The sequence below is a fragment of the Mirounga angustirostris genome, unplaced genomic scaffold, assembly GCF_029215605.1.
Source record: "Mirounga angustirostris isolate CCGP_5_RB_7025 unplaced genomic scaffold, mMirAng1.0.hap1 SCAF_16, whole genome shotgun sequence".
Lineage (NCBI taxonomy): Eukaryota > Metazoa > Chordata > Mammalia > Carnivora > Phocidae > Mirounga > Mirounga angustirostris.
The window spans coordinates 56,556,915-56,574,696 of record NW_026991724.1 but is presented as its reverse complement, the minus strand read 5'-3'; the positions used below and the strand labels follow the sequence as shown (position 1 = coordinate 56,574,696).

The 17,782-nt window shown below is 59.4% G+C and overlaps 2 protein-coding genes across 2 annotated transcripts; both read left to right on the top strand.

Annotated features, from left to right (window-relative positions):
* Nucleotides 1-32: 32 nt before the first annotated feature.
* TMC4 (transmembrane channel like 4) lies at nucleotides 33-14,410 on the top strand. The gene is made up of 15 exons (XM_064580904.1): nucleotides 33-252; nucleotides 2,024-2,258; nucleotides 3,972-4,117; nucleotides 5,365-5,597; nucleotides 5,686-5,807; nucleotides 10,661-10,808; nucleotides 11,293-11,460; nucleotides 11,685-11,848; nucleotides 12,120-12,246; nucleotides 12,518-12,615; nucleotides 12,901-13,084; nucleotides 13,368-13,498; nucleotides 13,593-13,748; nucleotides 13,945-14,023; nucleotides 14,120-14,410. Exons 1-15 carry the CDS (start codon nucleotides 36-38, stop codon nucleotides 14,186-14,188), a joined length of 2,277 nt encoding a protein of 758 aa, XP_064436974.1. The 5' UTR covers nucleotides 33-35; the 3' UTR covers nucleotides 14,189-14,410.
* A 359-nt stretch (nucleotides 14,411-14,769) lies between these two features.
* LENG1 (leukocyte receptor cluster member 1) lies at nucleotides 14,770-17,768 on the top strand. The gene is made up of 4 exons (XM_045892272.3): nucleotides 14,770-14,906; nucleotides 15,852-16,031; nucleotides 16,639-16,901; nucleotides 17,492-17,768. Exons 1-4 carry the CDS (start codon nucleotides 14,775-14,777, stop codon nucleotides 17,763-17,765), a joined length of 849 nt encoding a protein of 282 aa, XP_045748228.1. The 5' UTR covers nucleotides 14,770-14,774; the 3' UTR covers nucleotides 17,766-17,768.
* The last annotated feature ends 14 nt before the right edge of the window (nucleotides 17,769-17,782 follow it).

Genomic DNA, 17,782 nt, shown 5'->3' with positions numbered 1-17,782 from the left:
TTTCGCTTCCTGGGAGACCTTCCGCAGCAGCCGCCATGACACCTGGTGGCAAGTACTTCACACTCCCCGCCCCGAGCCACCCGCTGGCCAGGTACGGACCTGCGCCGGTCCCTTCCTTCCCGGGGGCAGTCCCCGCCCAGCTGGCCCCTAGAGACGGAACAGTTTCACTTGGGGCCATGGCAGAGCGCCCGACGTGCGAGCCGGAGGCCTGGGGCTCCTCTGGAGGGTGGCCGGCGCCCCAGGAGGCCAGAGCAGGTGGGGCAGTGGGGGGTGGTGTCCAGCCCCCGGGCTGGTGGGAGTCCCGAGGGAGGCAGGGAAGGGAGGCCTGGACTCCAGGGTCCAGAGGGCAGCAGGGCGAGGGATTTGGATTCCTGGCTTCTTGAGGGAGAAGGGAACCAGGGGCTGGGACTGCTGCGTCCTGCGGGGGGTGGGAGAGTCTGGAGGTCCAGACTCCAGTGTAGGGGAGGGGGGCCAGGGTGAGAAATTCCTCAATAAGAGAAAAAAGGAAGCTGAAGAGTGGGCTCCTCAGTCCTGAGGTAGGAGGGGTCTAGAGGGCCCACATTTGGGTGCTTGCAGAGGGGGCATGAGGCCCAGACTCCTGGATCTGAGGGAGGAGGGACTGGGGCCTGGACTCCTGGGTCTGAGGGAGGAGGGGCTGGGGGTCTGGACTCCTGGGTCTGAGGGAGAAGGGGGCTGGGGGCCTGGATTCCTGGGTCTGAGGGAGGAGGGGGCTGGGGGGCTGGGGGCCTGGATTCCTGGGTCTGAGGGAGGAGGGGCTGGGGGCTGGACTCCTGGGTCTGACGGAGGAGGGACTGGGGACTGGACTCCCGGGTCTGAGGGAGGAGGGGCTGGGGTCTGGACTCCCGGGTCTGAGGGAGGAGAGCCTGGGGGCCAGGACTCCTGTGTCTGAGAGAGGAGGGGGCTGGGGGACTGGACTCCTGGGTCTGAGAGAGGAGGGGCTGGGGGCCTGGACTCCCGGGTCTGAGGGAGGAGGGGGCTGGGGACCTGGACTCCCGGGTCTGAGGGAGGAGGGACTGGGGGCTGGACTCCTGGGTCTGAGGGAGGAGGGGCTGGGGGCCTGGACTCCTGGGTCTGAGGAAGGAGAGCTGGGGGCCTGGACTCCTGGGTCTGAGGGAGGAGGGGGCTGGGAACCTGAACCCCTGGGTCTGAGGGAAGAGGGGGCTGGGGGCCTGGACTCCCGGGCCTGAGGGAGGAGGGGCTGGGGGCCTGGACTCCTGGGTCTGAGGGAGGAGGGGCTGGGGGCCTGGACTCCTGGGTCTGAGGGAGGAGGGGCTGGGGGCCTGGACTCCTGGGTCTGAGGGAGGAGGGGCTGGGGGTCCGGACTCCTGTGTCTGAGGGAGGATGGGGCTGGGGGTCCGGACTCCTGTGTCTGAGGGAGGAGGGGCTGGGGGCCTGGACTCCTGGGTCTGAGGGAGGAGGAGCTGGGGGTCTGGACTCCTGGGTCTGGGGGAGGAGGGCCCGGGGGGCTGGACTCCTGGGTGTGAGGGAGGAGGGCCCGGGGGGCTGGACTCCTGGGTGTGAGGGAGGAGGGCCCGGGGGCTGGACTCCTGGGTCTGAGGGAGGAGGGGCTGGGGGTCTGGACTCCTGGGTGTGAGGGAGGAGGGGCTGGGGGCCTGGACTCCTGGGTCTGAGGGAGGATGGGGCTGGGGGTCCGGACTCCTGGGTCTGAGGGAGGAGGAGCTGGGGGTCTGGACTCCTGGGTCTGGGGGAGGAGGGCCCGGGGGCTGGACTCCTGGGTGTGAGGGAGGAGGGCCCGGGGGGCTGGACTCCTGGGTGTGAGGGAGGAGGGCCCGGGGGCTGGACTCCTGGGTGTGAGGGAGGAGGGGCTGGGGGCCTGGACTCCTGGGTGTGAGGGAGGAGGGGCTGGGGGCCTGGACTCCTGGGTCTGAGGGAGGAGGGGCTGGGGGCCTGACTCCTGGGTCTGAGGGAGGAGGGGCTGGGGGCCTGGACTCCTGGGTCTGAGGGAGGAGGGGCTGGAGGCTGGGACTCCTGGGCCCTCCCAGCCCCTGCTGTCCTGCCCCAGGCCGGTCGCTCTCCTCTGTGCTGAATGAGCTCCCCAGTGCTGCTACCCTTCGGTACCGAGGTCCTGGGGTTCTGCCGTGGGGGGCATTGGAGGAGGAGGAAGAAGATGGAGAGAGGAACGTCCAGGCCATCGCAGAAGCCGCCCAAAAGGAGCTGGAGGAGCCCCTCCCCTCCCGGGAACTGCCCTGGCCCATGCAGGCCCGCCGGGCACACAGGTGAGTCCCCCCTCCCGCTTCCCAGCCAGGTGAGGACCATAGTCTGACTTGTTGGTGCTGTGTCTGCTTCTCACTCGGCTGTCTCGCTCTGCTTCTCTGGCTTCTTTCCCCCGCCTGGGTCTCTGCTTCTCTGACTCCAAAGAGTCCTGTTTCCCTGACTCTGGGACTCTTCCCTCGCCCGGGTTCATGTTCTCTGTCCCTACTCTGGCGATTTCTCCCCAAGCCTGAAATCTGTTCTTCGTGTTTTCCTCTCTGCCTCTTCCATCGTTCCCTTCCCGGTCTACCCAATTTGCAGGGCTGGTGAACAATGAACGTGCTGGGCCGCCTGGGCAACAATTACAGGTTTCCCCCGCTATCCGAAGGACGGCATCCTATCAAACCTTTCGTAATCCTGCTCAGCATAAAGCAAAGAGTCATGTGGGTCTTTCCTAAAAACAAAGCACTGCACTGGAACTCCGGGCAAGTGCGGGATACTGGTGTTATGCATTTGTACCCAAGAAGAGCAGAACGTGAGAAGCAAGTGCAGGGCCCTTCTGAGGCTGGGGTCGTGTGGCTTGAAATTGTTCTCCAAACCCCATCATTTTGGGTTTTTAGGGTGGTTTTGTCACACAGACATGCTTGATTAAATCTTTGGCCACTGGCGATGGAATTCAGCCTCCAGCCGGCTCCTCTCCTCCCCCTGGCAGCCAGCCCGCCCTCTTAGTTGGGATCCAAAAGTCACCTCGCTTATGTTACAAAAGACGCCTTTATCTCATCGTTTAGGGCATCCCAAGGGTTTTTAAACCTCTGTGCCAGGAAGAGGGACAAAACCCAGATATATATTTATTATAAATCACAGGATCACACCTTCCTTCTTTCCTTTTTTACTTTTCCTTTATATTTGCCTACAGAAAAGTGTACCAAACGTTGTGTATACACTGAGAGATTCCCACCGCAAGATCCCAGGCAAATTCCACATAGGACAAGACACAGCTCTGCGGGACCAGAAGCACCCCACACGCCCCAGATCCCAGACTTCTATGAATATCTTTTTTTTTTTAAAGATTTTATTTATTTGAGAGAGAGAGAGAGAATGAGAGAGAGCACATGAGAGGGGGGAGGGTCAGAGGGAGAAGCAGACTCCCCGCCGAGCAGGGAGCCCGATGCGGGACTCGATCCAGGGACTCCAGGATCATGACCTGAGCCCAAAGCAGTCGCTTAACCAACTGAGCCACCCAGGCGCCCGAATATCTTTTTTTTTTAAAGATTTTATGTATTTGACAGAGACAGCAAGAGAGGGAACACAAGCAGGGGGAGTGGGAGAGGGAGAAGCAGGCCTCCCGCAGAGCAGGGAGCCCGATGCGGGGCCCGATCCCAGGACCCCAGGCTCATGACCTGAGCCGAAGGCAGACGCCCAACGACCGAGCCACCCAGGCGCCCCTGACGATCTCGTCCTTGCTTACCTGTAGAGCTTTGCCACCTTCGAGTGCATCCGTAAAGAGCAGGGTGTGCGTTTGCTCTGGAGCTCTGTACACAGATCCTGCAGTCGGGATATCCTGCCTGGCTTCTTATGCATTCGCTGTCTCTTCCTGTTGCTGTGGAGTAATTCCGAGTTACCCACATACTGCGATTTACTTCCTGGTCCCACTGTTGTCTTGTTTCTACATTTGGGTGGTGTCCAGGTGGAGCTGCTGGGCCCTTCCTATTCTGTCTCTGAATCTGTTTCCCTACCAGGCAGAGCCATGCCAGGGACCAGGTGCCTCAGGGATCGGGTTCCAGATCCGCACAGTGGGCCCTGCGGCTTCGGCGGTCCAAGGAGAAGATGAACGCAGGCCTGCGCACCTTGCAACCCTGGGCGTGGACGCTGAAGAGAATTGGGGGTGCGGTGGGGTTGAGGCTGGTGTCTTGGGGCGGGCCCCACTCCCGGGTCTGAGGGATGAAGGATGAGGGTCTGAGGGAGGAGGGGGTTGAGATCCTGGATTCCTGGGTCTGAGGGGGGAGGGGGCCGGGGGGCCCAGACTCCTGGATCTGAGCGAGGAGGACCTGGGGGTCCGGACTCCCGGGTCTGAGGGAGGAGGGGCTGGGGGTCCGGACTCCCGGGCCTGAGGGAGGAGGGGCTGGGGGCCTGGGGGCCTGGGTCTGAGGGAGGAGGGGCTGGGGGTCCGGACTCCCGGGCCTGAGGGAGGAGGGGCTGAGGGGCTGGGGGCCTGGGGGCCTGGGCCCCTGGGTCTGAGGGAGGAGGGGCTGGGGGTCCGGACTCCCGGGTCTGAGGGAGGCGGGGCTGGGGGCCCGGACTCCCGGATCTGAGGGAGGAGGGGCTGGGGGCCTGGACTCCCGGGTCTGAGGGAGGCGGGCGCTGGGGGTCCGGACTCCCGGGTCTGAGGGAGGAGGGGCTGGGGTCCGGACTCCCGGGTCTGAGGGAGGAGGGGCTGGGGGTCCGGACTCCCGGGTCTGAGGGAGGCGGGGCTGGGGGCCCGGACTCCCGGATCTGAGGGAGGAGGGGCTGGGGGCCTGGACTCCCGGGTCTGAGGGAGGAGGGGCGGGGTCCTGGGTCTGAGGGAGGAGGGAGGAGGGGCTGGGGTCTGGACTCCCGGGTCTGAGGGAGGAGGGGCTGGGGGTCCGGACTCCCGGGTCTGAGGGAGGCGGGGCTGGGGGCCCGGACTCCCGGATCTGAGGGAGGAGGGGCTGGGGGCCTGGACTCCCGGGTCTGAGGGAGGCGGGGCTGGGGGTCCGGACTCCCGGGTCTGAGGGAGGAGGGGCTAAGGGTCTGGACTCCTGGGTCTGAGGGAGGAGGGCTGGGGGTCTGCACTCCTGGGCCTGAGGGAGGAGGGGCTGGGGGCCTGGACTCCTGGGTCTGAGGGAGGAGGGGCGGGGTCCTGGGTCTGAGGGAGGAGGGGCTGGGGTCTGGACTCCCGGGTCTGAGGGAGGAGGGGCTGGGGGTCCGGACTCCCGGGTCTGAGGGAGGAGGGGCTAAGGGTCTGGACTCCTGGGTCTGAGGGAGGAGGGCTGGGGGTCTGCACTCCTGGGCCTGAGGGAGGAGGGGCTGGGGGTCCGGACTCCCGGGTCTGAGGGCCCCGGGACTCCAGACTCAGAAAGGAGCCCCAGGCCTCTCTGGCCCCCCCTGCAGGCCAATTTGGCGCCGGCACTGAGTCCTACTTCTCCCTGCTGCGCTTCCTGCTGCTTCTCAACGTGCTGGCGTCGGTACTTAAGGCCTGCATGACGCTGCTGCCCACCTGGCTGGAAGGGACCCCCCCGGGTCCCCCTGGCCCTAACACCTCCTCACCCTGCGGCTTCTACAACCCCAACCCCCAAGGCCTGGTCACCTTCCCGACCCATCTCTTCAACCTGCTCTCAGGAGAGGTGCGTCCCCGGGAGACCCCCCCTCCTCTGAGCCTCAGTGCCCCCCGATTCTGATTGCCCAACCACACGGTGCACTTTCCCTCTGCAGGGTTTTCTAGAATGGTCTCCTCTCTTCTATGGGTTCTACCCGCCCCGCCCACACCTGGCAGTCACCTACCTGTGCTCCGTGTTTGTCATTGGCCTCCTGTACCTGCTGCTCATCCTCCATCGGTCAGTAACCCCAGGCCCCCTGGGAGCGTGGGGAGGGACTTGTGGTGGGAGAAGACCCCTCCCCAGGAATCCAGAGTCTTGCTCTGTGACCCCTTTCTCTCAGTTGGAGTTGAAATCAGATTTAAAAATGCTTCATACGTGCTAAAGACCAGGGACTAGGATGGGCAGTTTCTCCTTCCTGTGGCTTAGAGGGTAGGAGGGGAAGGTATGATATTAGCCCAGCAAAGTGACTGCATCTTTTCTGGAGGGGAGAGTGCTCTACAGGAAACACAGGGGCGATTCATTCATTCCGGCAACAAATACGGATTAAGCCCCTACTATGTGCGGGCCACTGTTCCAGACAGACAGTTGGTAAAGCAGGACAACAAACAAAAACCCGACCGAGTGCTGTCCTGGTGGAGCGGACAGTTTACTAGGTGAAACAGGTGATAAGCAATGAGCCGTAAATGAGTCAATGACGTGGCGTGTTAGCAGGTGATGAGGGCTCTGGACACAGCAGGTGAGGTGCGCTGCTGTCTTATTAGGTGCCCAGGGCCGCCTCATTGAGACACGACCTTTAAACAAAGACATTGAGAAGGAGAGGGATTTGGTCAAGGAAGTCCCCGGGGGAAGGGCATTGCAGGCAGAGGGCCCAGCCAGGGCAAGGCAGGAGCAGGGTGGTGTGGTGGAGGGTGCACTAGGCAGCTGGTGGGGCCGGAGCGGAGGGAGGTGGGGAGAGCGATGGAGGTGCACCTGCACTCCGTAAAGGATTTGGATGCTTTCCAAGCGAGGTGGGACTCACTGCGGGTCCTTGAGCAGAAGATCACCCTGATCTGATTTCGGTTTTATAAAGGAGTCTTCCTCTCTGGCTCTGTGGAAGAGAGAGAGGGAGGGAGGGAGAGGCAAGAAGGAAAGAAGGGAGGGAAGGGAGTTAGCGATGGGCAAGCCCGCAGCAGGTGGAATTGTAATCCAGGCAAGAGACGGTGGGGGCTTGGAGCGGGGTGGTGGCCGTGGTCAATTTTGGATTTTTTTTTAATTGAATTTCTACTCCCCTGCCCCAGCTTTCTTGAGATATAATTGACAGAAATAACGTTGTGTGAGCTTAAGATGTACAAAGTGTTGAACTAATAGGTTTATATATTGCAACATGATTACCAGGGTCGTTTTAGCTGATGCCTCCATCGCCTCACACAATCCTGTCTTGTGATGACGTTTAAGATCTACTCTCTGAGCAACTTTCAAGTATATAATGCAGGATTGTTAACTATAATCAGGATGTTGTACATTAGATCCCCAGAACTTAGGACTGGAAGTTTATATCCTTGGACCTCTTTGTGTCCCCATCCCCTGGTAACCACCCTTTTACTGTTTCCTGGAGTTCAGCTTTTTTTTTTTTTTAATTCATGAGAGACAGAGCGAGAGACAGAGGCAGAGGGAGAAGCAGGCTCCCAAGGAGCAGAGAGCCTGATGTGGGGCTCGATCCCAGGACCCTGGGATCATGACCTGAGCCGAAGGCAGACGCTTAACCATCTGAGCCACCCAGGCGCCCCCTGGAGTTCGGCTTTTTTAGATTCCACAAATAAGTGGTATCATACAGTGTCTGCTATCTGACTCATCTCACTTAGCATAATGCCCTCAGGGTCCATCCATGTTGCTGCAAATGGCAGGACTTCCTGCTTTCTCGTGGTTGAATGATATCCTGTTGCTATACATGTATATATCACATCTTCATTCATCCGTTGAGAGACACTCAGGTTGTTTCATATCTTGGCTATTGTTGATAATGCAGTGAATGTTGGGGTGCAGATGTCTCTTTGAGATCCTCTTTTCATTTCCTTTGGATATATACCGAGAAGTGGGATTGCTGGATGATATGGTACCTCTATTTTTAATTTTTGGGGGGAGGGAACCTCCATACTGTTTTCCATAGTAGCTGCACTGATTTACATTCCCAGCAGTGCACGAGGGTTCCCTGTTCTCCACGTCCTCACCAACAAGTGTCACCTCTTGTCTTCTTGATGAGAGCCATCCTGACAGGTGTGAGGTGATAGCTCATTGGGGTTTTGATTGGCATTTCCCTGATGATCAATGATGATGAACACTTGCTCACATACCTGTTGGCCATCTAGATGTCTTCAGAAAAACATCTTTTCGATTTCTCTGCCCATTTTTAAATTGAGGTTTTGTGTGGGGTTTTTTTTTTTTTTTTGGCTGTTGAATATTGTATGTGTTCTTTTTATATTTTTCTATTAACCCCAATGTCAGATATGGTTTGCAAATATTTTCTTTTATTCCATAGGTTGCCATTTCATTCTGTGCATTCTTTCTTTTGCTGTACAGAGGCTTTTAAGTGGCGTGTAGTCCCACTTACTCCCTTTTGCTTTTGTTGCTTGTGCTCTTGGTGTCCTATCCAAAAAATCGTCCCCACGATGAATGTCAAGGAGGTCTTCCTTTATTTTTTTCCCTAGGACTGTTTTCCGTTTTAGGTCTTATGTTTACGTGATTAATCACGTTAATTTTTGTGAGTGGTGTAAGATTGCGGTCCAATTTCATTCTTTTGCATGTGGCTCCCCAGTTTTCTCAGCAACATTGGTTGAAGAGACCATCCTCCCCGCATTGAGTATGTGGGCTCCCTTCTCACATATTAGTTGACTATGTATATATATAATTTTTAAAATATCACACATATCCAGAAAAATGCAGAAACCAAAGAATAGAGCTTGATATGTTCCCATCCATACCAAGAAACAGAACATGACCAGCCTCCAGAAGCCCCCTCAAGATCTCAAGTTACCGCCTTCCCCCGCCAACTCCCCCACCCCCATCCTTTCTGTTCACACCATGGACTGCTTCGGCCTGTTTGGTTCTTCATATAAAAGGGAGACTCTGGATGTATGTTGAGTAGAGCCCAGAGGGCTCCCTAATGACTGGAGGTGGGGCATGGTGAGGGTGAGAAGTTAGGAATGAGTCCAGGTGTTGAGCCTGAGCACTGGGAAGGGCAATGTTGCCGCCCTTATGATGGGGAGAGCTGTACAGGGCCATGTCGGTGGGGCGTGCAGTTTTGGCCGGTTGATTCTGAAGGGGCTTTTGGACGAACGAGGGGAATGGTGAGTAGGCAGTTGCATACGTGGGTTTCTGGAGACGGGTCCGGACTGGAGATGCAAATCTGGGACACACTGGCATTCAGGCAAGACTGGGAGTTCCTGGGGGGTGGGGGGGCTGTGGTCAAGAAGGAAACCAAGGACTTAGAGAAAGTGGAGTTTCTCCTAAATGCCAGGCGCTGTGCCAGGGTTATCAGATGGGGGTCCTCCTACCTTGTACACCTCACAGTCCAGGAGGGGAGATGAACGGAGAGAAATAAAAAGCAACTTTTAGGTTAAAAAGCAGATCAGCGATTTCAGTTTGGGAGCAGGACTGTATAGAAAACAAATGGGATAATATACAGATGATAGAACAGGGATCAGCAATTTTTTCCTGATAAAGGCTGGATAGGAAATATGTTCATATTTTCGTTCATTTTCTGGCCATACAGTCTGTCTCAAACTCTGCTGTTGTAAGGCTAAGGCAGCTGTAGACAGTAAGTCAATGAGTGAATGTGGCTGTGTTCCAATAAAACTTTATTTACTGAACCTGGTGCCATAGTTTGCCATCCCCTGAGGTAGAGAATGGGCGGGGACCCTCATTAAATGGAGCGGTCAATAAAGGACTGAGGAGGTGACCTGTAGGTAGAGACCAGAAAGAGGAGACGGAACCAGCCAGGTGAGCAGCTAAGACCTGGGCATTCCAGGCAGGGGGAACGGCACGTGCAAAGGCCCCGTGGTGAGAAGAGGTTTGGAGTGTTCTGAGAAATGGAGGGGGAAGAGGAGGGAGGAGGAGGAAGGAAGGACAGGATTTGAACTTCAAGAAGTAGGTGGGAGCCAGATCAGGTGCGTGCTGGCTGGATGTGCTATGAAGGAGCCTAAACTTCAAGAATAAGGAGAAGCTGTGAAATAGGTTTTAAACAGCAGTACCACCTAATCTGCATAAAAAGGAACAGAATGGATTCAAGAGGGCACAGGTGGAAGCAGAGAGACCAGATGGCAGTCCTCTGTAATTGTCCACTCGAGAGATGCTGGGGGCTTATGCCGGGGGCTTGAGCCAGGGCGGTAAGGGTGGATATGGAGCTCTTTGCCCAGTTTTCTCCGTTTCTTTCCCTCGCTCTGTTTTTTTTTTTTTTTTTTTTTTTAAGATTTTATTTATTTGACAGAGACAGCGAGAGAGGGAACACAAGCAGGGGGAGTGGGAGAGGAAGAGGCAGGCTTCCCGCAGAGCAGGGAGCCTGATGCGGGGCTCAATCCCAGGACCTTGGGATCATGACCTGAGCCGAAGGCAGACGCTTAACGAACGACTGAGCCATCCAGGCGCCCCTCCCTCTCTCTGCTTCTCTGTCCCCTCCCTGGGTCTTTGCCCCGCTTCTTTGTCTGTCCTCCTTTCTCTGGGCCTTCCTCCCCCACCCCCTTCTCTGGACGTCTGTCCTTCCCTCTGAGTCTCTGACCCCTCTCTCTAGCCGTCTTGCCTTCATTTCACTGCCCCCCCTTTCTCTGAACCCTCCCCCCTTGGGCTCTCAGTCTCCCCAGGGTCTTTGTCTTCCTCACTCTGGGTCCCCGTGCCCTTCTCTCTGGAGCTTTGTCGCTATCTGCTGGGCGTCTGTCTTCCCGAGACTGCCCCTGAATCTCCCGGTCTCTGTCTCCAATGACCGTCTCTACGTCTCTGACTCTTTCTCTGCTAGGTGGCCGCTCGCCAAACGCCCAAGGTCCTAGGGTTCATTTCCCGGGGTGTCCCCGCACTCGTGGCTGACCTTCCACACCCCGGCTCCTGGGTCTTCCCTCCCTTAGCTCCGTGTCAGGACTGAAACAGACGCTGCTGGCCGAGTCGGGGGCCCTGACCAGCTACAGCCACCGGGTGTTCTCCGCCTGGGACTTCGGCCTCTGCGGGGACGGGCACGTGCGGCTGCGCCAGCGCAGCATCCTCTACGAGCTGCAGGTGCGCTTAGGGACCTGGAGGGGGCGGGGCCCCGAGTGGGGGCGGGGCCCCGAGAGACGCTGGGTGGAGCTTTCTTCTAAGGAGGCGGCCCTTGGGAAATGGTAGGGCTGGGAGGCGCCCACAATAGGGATACCTGACGTCAAAGCGTCCGGGAAAAAGCAAGCAGCGGGGAGGGGGCGGGGCCGGAAGCTCCTCCGTACGAGGCGAAGAGCTAGGCAGGGCCCGAAGGGGCTTGAAAAAGTAGGGCTGGAACTCCGCACCGGGCACGCGTGCTGGGCGGGGCCTCGGAGGGCGGGGTGTGGGGTGCTGGGCGGGGCCGGGAGAGCTAAACTGTCCCCTCGAGGACCGTCGGGGGGACTCGGGCAAGGATTGTAGAAGCCCTTAGAGGAGCGTTGCTCTATTAGGTCCGGTTGAGCAGGGGGCTCTGAAACACCTGCAGGGCGTGGGGGAAGTGAGCCCAAATGGACACCTTTCCTGGCCTCAGGTGGAGCTGGAAGAAGCTGTGGTGCGGCGCCAGGCCGCGGTACGGACCCTGGGCCAGCAAGCCCGGGTGTGGTCGGTGCGGATCCTGCTCAATCTGCTGGTGATTGCACTCCTGGGAGCAGCCTTCTATGGAGTCTACTGGGCTACAGGGGCCGCTGTGCGGCTGCAGGTGTGGAGGGTCCTGGGGGAGGAGAGTCCTGTGACCCCGGCACTTTTCCAAGGTTGGAGGGAACTGAAGTCTGAAATTCCTGGGCTCTTAGGAGGGAAGGGGGCGTACGTTTGAACCTTGGACTCGGGGTGCTGGAGGAAGAAGAGGCTGGGGGAGGATGTTTAGCAAGGTTCTGGAGGCCCAGAACCCCAGGGTCTCTTTGCTTGGTCCACCCTTTCTCCCAGGAGGTGCCCCCTGTCCAGCAGATGCCACTGCTGAAGCTCGGGGTGGATTACCTTCCGTCCATCTTCATCTCTGGGGTCAACTTCTTGCTGCCACCTGTGTTCAAGCTCATTGCCCCACTGGAGGGCTACACCAGGAGCCGCCAGATTGTTTTTGTCCTGCTCAGGTTCTAGCCTTTGGGGGTGTGCTAGGGATGATAGCGGGGCTGGTCTGAAGGACACGGGTTCTAGTCCATAAGGCACGGAAATCCCCAGAACACGGGACCCAGTGAGATCTGGATTCAAATCCTGCCTCTTGTTCAGAGCCCAGGTTTCTTCATCTGTGAAGAGGGGAGAATTGTGAGCGTGTTCCATGCAGCGGGGGGTGGGGGTGGGGGTGTGGGTGGCGGCAGGGTGAGCACTGGTCGGTGCTGATTGCTTCTCCTTTCTCCTTGCCAGGACCGTGTTTCTCCGCCTGGCCTCCTTGCTAGTCCTGCTCTTCTCTCTCTGGAATCAGATCACTTGTGAGGGCAAGGCTGAGGCTGAGGAGTGCAAAACCTGTGGCTACAATTACAAGGAACTACCGGTGAGGAGAGGGGCCCCAAATCCTGGGTCTTTCAAGGACAGGAGGTGCTAGGCGGGCCCAGACTCCAGGTTTGAGAGGAAGGAGGAGCTCAAGGTGCTAGAACACCCTCCCTTTGAGGACAAGGTTACGGATGGTCCAAAAAAACTGAGGACCTTCCCCGCCCCGAAAGGATTGTTAGGATCTCACACGCTTGTGATTTGGAGACGTGGACGCTTGGGCCTCCAGGCGCCTGGGTCCTGAGGTCTTTCTGACCCATGACTTCCTTCCTCAGTGCTGGGAGACTCGGCTGGGGCAGGAGATGTACAAACTCCTGCTCTTTGACCTGCTGACTGGCGTGGCGATCATGCTGCTCATCCAGTTTCCTCGGAAGTGAGAGCCCCGCCCCTCGCAGTGCCCCCACCTCCTTTGCTAGCCCCGCCTCTGCTCCGTTTCTTTGCCCTCGGTCCGCAGACCAGGCCCCCTGTTACCTAGTTACTTCCTCTGGCCCCGCCCCTACCTCTAGCCCGCGGGCGTCGGCCTCTGGACGCACACCCTCCAGGACTTTGAAAGCTCCACCCCTATTCAGATCTGCTCACTTCCCATTGGTGGGCGGGGCGGCGGAGGCGGGGCAAGGGGGCCGCCGCGCGTCTGACTCGGCCCCGCCCTGTCCTCCAGACTGATCTGTGGCCTCTGTCCCGGGGCGCTGGGTCGTGTGGTGGGAACCCAGGAGTTCCAGGTGCCTGACGAGGTGCTCGGGCTCATCTACGCACAGACGGTGGTCTGGGTAGGGAGTTTTTTCTGCCCTTTACTACCTCTGCTCAACACGGCCAAGTTCCTGCTACTTTTCTATTTGAAGAAGGTGAGGAGTGTGGCGGATTCCTGGGTCCTGGAGGAGGAGGAGAACAAGGGTCCCCAACTACTAGATCCTGAGAGAGGAGGGGTCTGGGGGACAGACTCCTGGATGTGGGAGGAGGGGTTTAGGGCGTCGTAACTTTTCCGTCCAAGGGAAGAGGGGACCCGGACTCCCGGGTCTGATGGCAGCAAAGGACTAGGGACTTCTGGTTCCTGACTGAGGAGGGACTAGGACTCCTGGATGATGGACAGGCTAGGACTCAGAGTCTTGTGTCTCCTTCTCCTTACAGTTCACCCTTTTCTCCACCTGCTCCCCAGCTTCCCGCACTTTTCGGGCTTCCACAGCGAATTTCTTTTTCCCCATGGTCCTTCTCCTGGGTCTGGCCGTCTCCGCTGTTCCCGTGCTTTACAGCATCTTCCTGTAAGTGGGAGAGGCGCCTGCCCCTCCCTCCCTCCTCATCCAGGATTCTGAGTCTTGGCCATCTTTGAACACTGCCCGTCTCTGCCCTCTTCAGGATCCCACCTTCTAAGCTGTGTGGTCCATTCCAAGGGCATTCGTCCATCTGGGCCCAGATCCCTGAGTCTATTTCCAGCCTCCCTCAGACCGTACAGAACTTTCTATTTTTCCTGGGGACCCAAGCTTTTGCTGTGCCTCTTCTGTTAATCTCCAGGTGAGGGAGCCCAGACTCCTGGATCTGAGTTTGTGTGCCCTGGGGGCCCCCTATTTCTAAGGGAGGAGGGGGCTGGGGGCCTGGACTCCTGGGTCTCAGGGAGGAAAAGCTGGGGGTCCAGATCCCTGGTGTCTAAGGAGCCGTTACATTGAAGATATTCTAAGAGAGTTCTGGCTTCCATTTCTGTCTCCTCTAGCATCCTGATGGCATATACCGTGGCCTTGGCTAACTCTTATGGACGTCTCATCTCTGAGCTCAAACGCCAGATAGAGACCGTGAGCCAGACCGGGTTCGTGGGAAGTGGTCCTGGATATGGAAAGAAATAGGGGGGAAAGGTCTGTCTCACCTCCACTTCTTTACCCTTTCCTCAGGAGGCGCGGAATAAGGTCTTCCTGGCGCAGCGCGCTGTGGCCCTGAGCTCGGCCAACGGGGCTCCTTGACCTCCCTTGGTCAGGACGATGTCCCACTTTCAGTCCGGACCGGCCCCCGGACCCTTTGTAAGCCTCCGGCGCGTCATCTCTAAAAGGGGAGAACTTGAGAAGACCCCAAGCCCTTACAGCCCTGGGATTCGGAGAGTCCCAGGGCCCTGAAGTCCCCCAACCCGGCCAAGTCCCTTACTCTCCAGTTAACCTCGTGTATCAATAAACTCAGCTGAGGCTACAGAGCAGTCTTTATAATTTGCATCCCGAGGCTGGGGGGTGGGGGAAGAGCCAGACACAGGCCAATCAAATGTATTGGCCTCGAGAAGACATGACGGGCATGCCAGCCAATCAGCGGCCGCGTCCGGTAGCTTCGGGGCGGGGACACGCGATGGGCTCAGAACCTTGGCGAGAGGCGGTCGCTAGGCTACACCAACCCAAATTCGGCGTCTCAGCCAATCAGCTCTCGCTACGGACCTGGGGGGGGGCGTGGCACCCAGCCCAGGACCAATCCGTGGCTGAGGCAGGAACAACAGGGAGGGGCATCCTCTCGCCAACAGGAAGTGCTCGGAGGCGAGCCTGCCAGTCGGCGGACGGCTACGACGCCATGAATATCTTGCCCAAGAAGAGTTGGCACGTCCGGAACAAGGATAATGTCGCCCGCGTGCGGCGTGACGAGGCTCAGGCCCGGGAGGAGGAGAAAGAACGTGAGCGGAGGGTGCTGCTCGCTCAGCAGGAGGTAAGCCCGAGTGCGGTCGGGCGGGACTCCCGGGCCGAGCGCGCACGCGCGTGGGGAGGGGCCGGAAGCGGGGGTGGCGCGCAGGCGCAGTGCGTCCGGTGAGGTTGGAGGAGCTGGGCGTGGCTGGAAGCGCGGAGGGGGCGGGCCCTCTGCACGGCCCCCCGACCTGGGCGGGCCGTCCGCCTCCCCCTTGCCCTGGTGTCCCCCATTCGTGTAGTTCGCGAGGCCTGAGTGTGCCTGGCACAGTAGGGGCTGGTGAAAAAAGCGAACCCTTGCTCAGTTCAAGGAAACTCGGGCCCCCGTTTACTTTGCCTGAACAACCTCCCTGTTGAGCGCCTACTGTATGCTCCCCCGGTGCAGAGTGCTTGGCCGGCGGTCTCTCGAGCACCGTGCGTGCTTGAGGGGCGCTGTCCTCCATGCTGCAGAGAAGTGGGCTGCTTCTGAGGGAAGGGACAGTGGGACACCCATCCCGCTGTGGGGCGAGCCCTGTCCCTGCTCCCCTCCACCCGCCGGGGGCTTTGTCTAACTCCTCATCGCTAGTTTTCGGTCCTTGAGCGAATCTGGTCCTCGCCTGAACTTTAAAAGTTCGCCTTTGTCAGCAGAGATCGCACGTCGTCTTGGGAGCAGTGACTGGAGTCCTGCCTGTAGTTCTGGTCGCCTGTTCTCCTATTTTGGGCTGTCTTCCTAGCTGTTTTTGTTGTCACCCGAGGTTGGGAACTCTTGTGGCTGACCGAGAGGCAGTGTACAAGCCCAGGTGTCACCTCATTCTCCCACCGTCGCCCCCGGGCCGGGGCAGGTGTCTCTGCTGGGCTCCCAGGGCCCACGCACCCTTCCTTACAGCCCCCAGCACCAACACTGGGGTTCTCTGTGCTTGGCGCCGGTCTCTCAGTTCCTGGGGTCACGTCTAGGTTCTGAATTCTCTGCCTGTACCCTTCTTTTTCCCAGGCCCGCACAGAATTCCTACGGAAGAAAGCCAGGCGCCAGAACTCACTCCCCGAGCTCGAAGCAGCAGAGGCGGGAGCCCCGAGTTCTGGCCCCGTGGACCTATTTCGGGAACTGCTGGAGGAAGGGAGAGGGGTGACCAGTGGCAATAAAGAGTACGAGGAAGAAAAGCGGCAGGAGAAAGTAAGCTGGCCCCCCACCTAGTCAGTTCTGCGTAGAGCCTGGGGTGAATGATGGGAACAGAGCGGTGGGAGGGGAGGAAACGAGCCACTACAGAGAACGCAGTAGGGAACACGGCACTCAGGAGTGCGGGTTACTGCCATCCAGGGCTGCAGGGGCTTGGAAGTGGGTGCCGGAGCCCCCCCCCCCCCCAGCTGTGGGACTGTTAGGTACAGACCCTGTAGAGGTTTGGGAGCTCTCTCAATGTCAGTCAGAACCTGGGGTCCTGTCGCTCACCTGTTCTCAGGGATTCCCACCAAACCCTGAACTTGCCTTTGTCTCGTCTCACTCCTTTGCCCTGCTGGCTGCTTCCAGCCTTGTCCTCACATCATCTCCCCAACGTTGCCTGCCTCTGAACCCTAAAGCAGCTGCACCCCCCTTCCCCCGTGCTTGTTACTGAACCCACCGTCGTGCCCAGGGCAGGAGCCCCACCTGTCCTTAGCACACGGCAGGGCTGGCCCACGCTGGTTCTGCCTGTCCAGGAGCCTCGGGTGTCCTGTCGTCACGCGGAGGGCTCCCCGAGGGGAGACCTGCTTGACCTCCTCACCTCCCTAGTTTCTGTCCCCCTCAGGAGAGGCAGGAGCAAGCTCTGGGCATCCTGACATACCTGGGCCAGAGCGCAGCGGAAGCCCAGACTCAGCCGCCTTGGTACCAGCTCCCCCCAGGGCGAGGGGCCCCCCAGCCCGGCCCGGGTCCAGACGAGAAGGTCAAGAAGCGCCTGGACCCTCTGCGGGAGATGGAGAAGCATTTGAAGAGGAAGCGAGGGCACAGCAGTGATGACCGCGGCCGCAGCAGAAAGGGGCCGGAGGGGCCGGAGAAGCAGCGGCCGGAAGCGTAAGGAAGCTGGGCCGGCCGTATGGGCACCAGGTCCGGGGCTGGGCGGCTGGAGGCGGCTCTCAACATGCAGTCGTGGGGCCCCGACGCCTGTCCGGGGGGCTGCAGAAGCAAGCCTGCTTTCCCGAGAGCCCCAGGCAACGTGCACTCGGTCTCGGGTGTCCAGCGGCTTCCCGGGCGACAGCGTGGGGACAGACAGGCTTCCGTGCAGAACGGTGATGAAACCCACTGAGACCTACAGCTTTCTGGGGGCCAGAGTTTCAGAGCCATGGGGTCGGGCAGAGCAGGTTACTGCGTCCCGAGCTGGACAAACCCGAGCAGCTGGTCTTCCACGCCAGGGGAGACGGAGGCCCTGGGTGTGCTCACTGTTACAGCTGATTAACAGTGGGCTTTCTTGAGCTCGAGGGGCACCCCACTGTAAGGAGCGGGGGGGGTCAGGGGGTGCTGGGAGCCCCAGAGCCTTGTGCGCAGCATGAAGCCAGCTTCCCACCCCCCAGGCCGCACAGACCAGAGCATGTCTGCCCGGGGCTGGGGGGGGCCTCCAGGGACTCCAAGCTTTCTGAGCTTTCTGACCGGACTCCTCTCCCCAGCCCCCTGGCCCTGGGCCAGCTCCGAGCTGAACGTCTGCGGCGGGAAGCGACGGAACGTGCTCGGGCGGAGGCCCTGCTGGCGCGAGTGCGGGGCACAGCCCCCCAGAAGGACCAGCCCGAAGAAGAGGCCGACGAACGGCGGAGGCCGTACAACTCCCAGTTCAACCCTCAGTGGGCCCGGCGTCCTGCCGGCGACACCCAAGCGCTCACTGACTGCTGGGGGGAGAGGAGAGGCCGCAGCTGCCAGCCGTCATATAAAACTATTTATTCATAAATATTTTCCAAAATGAA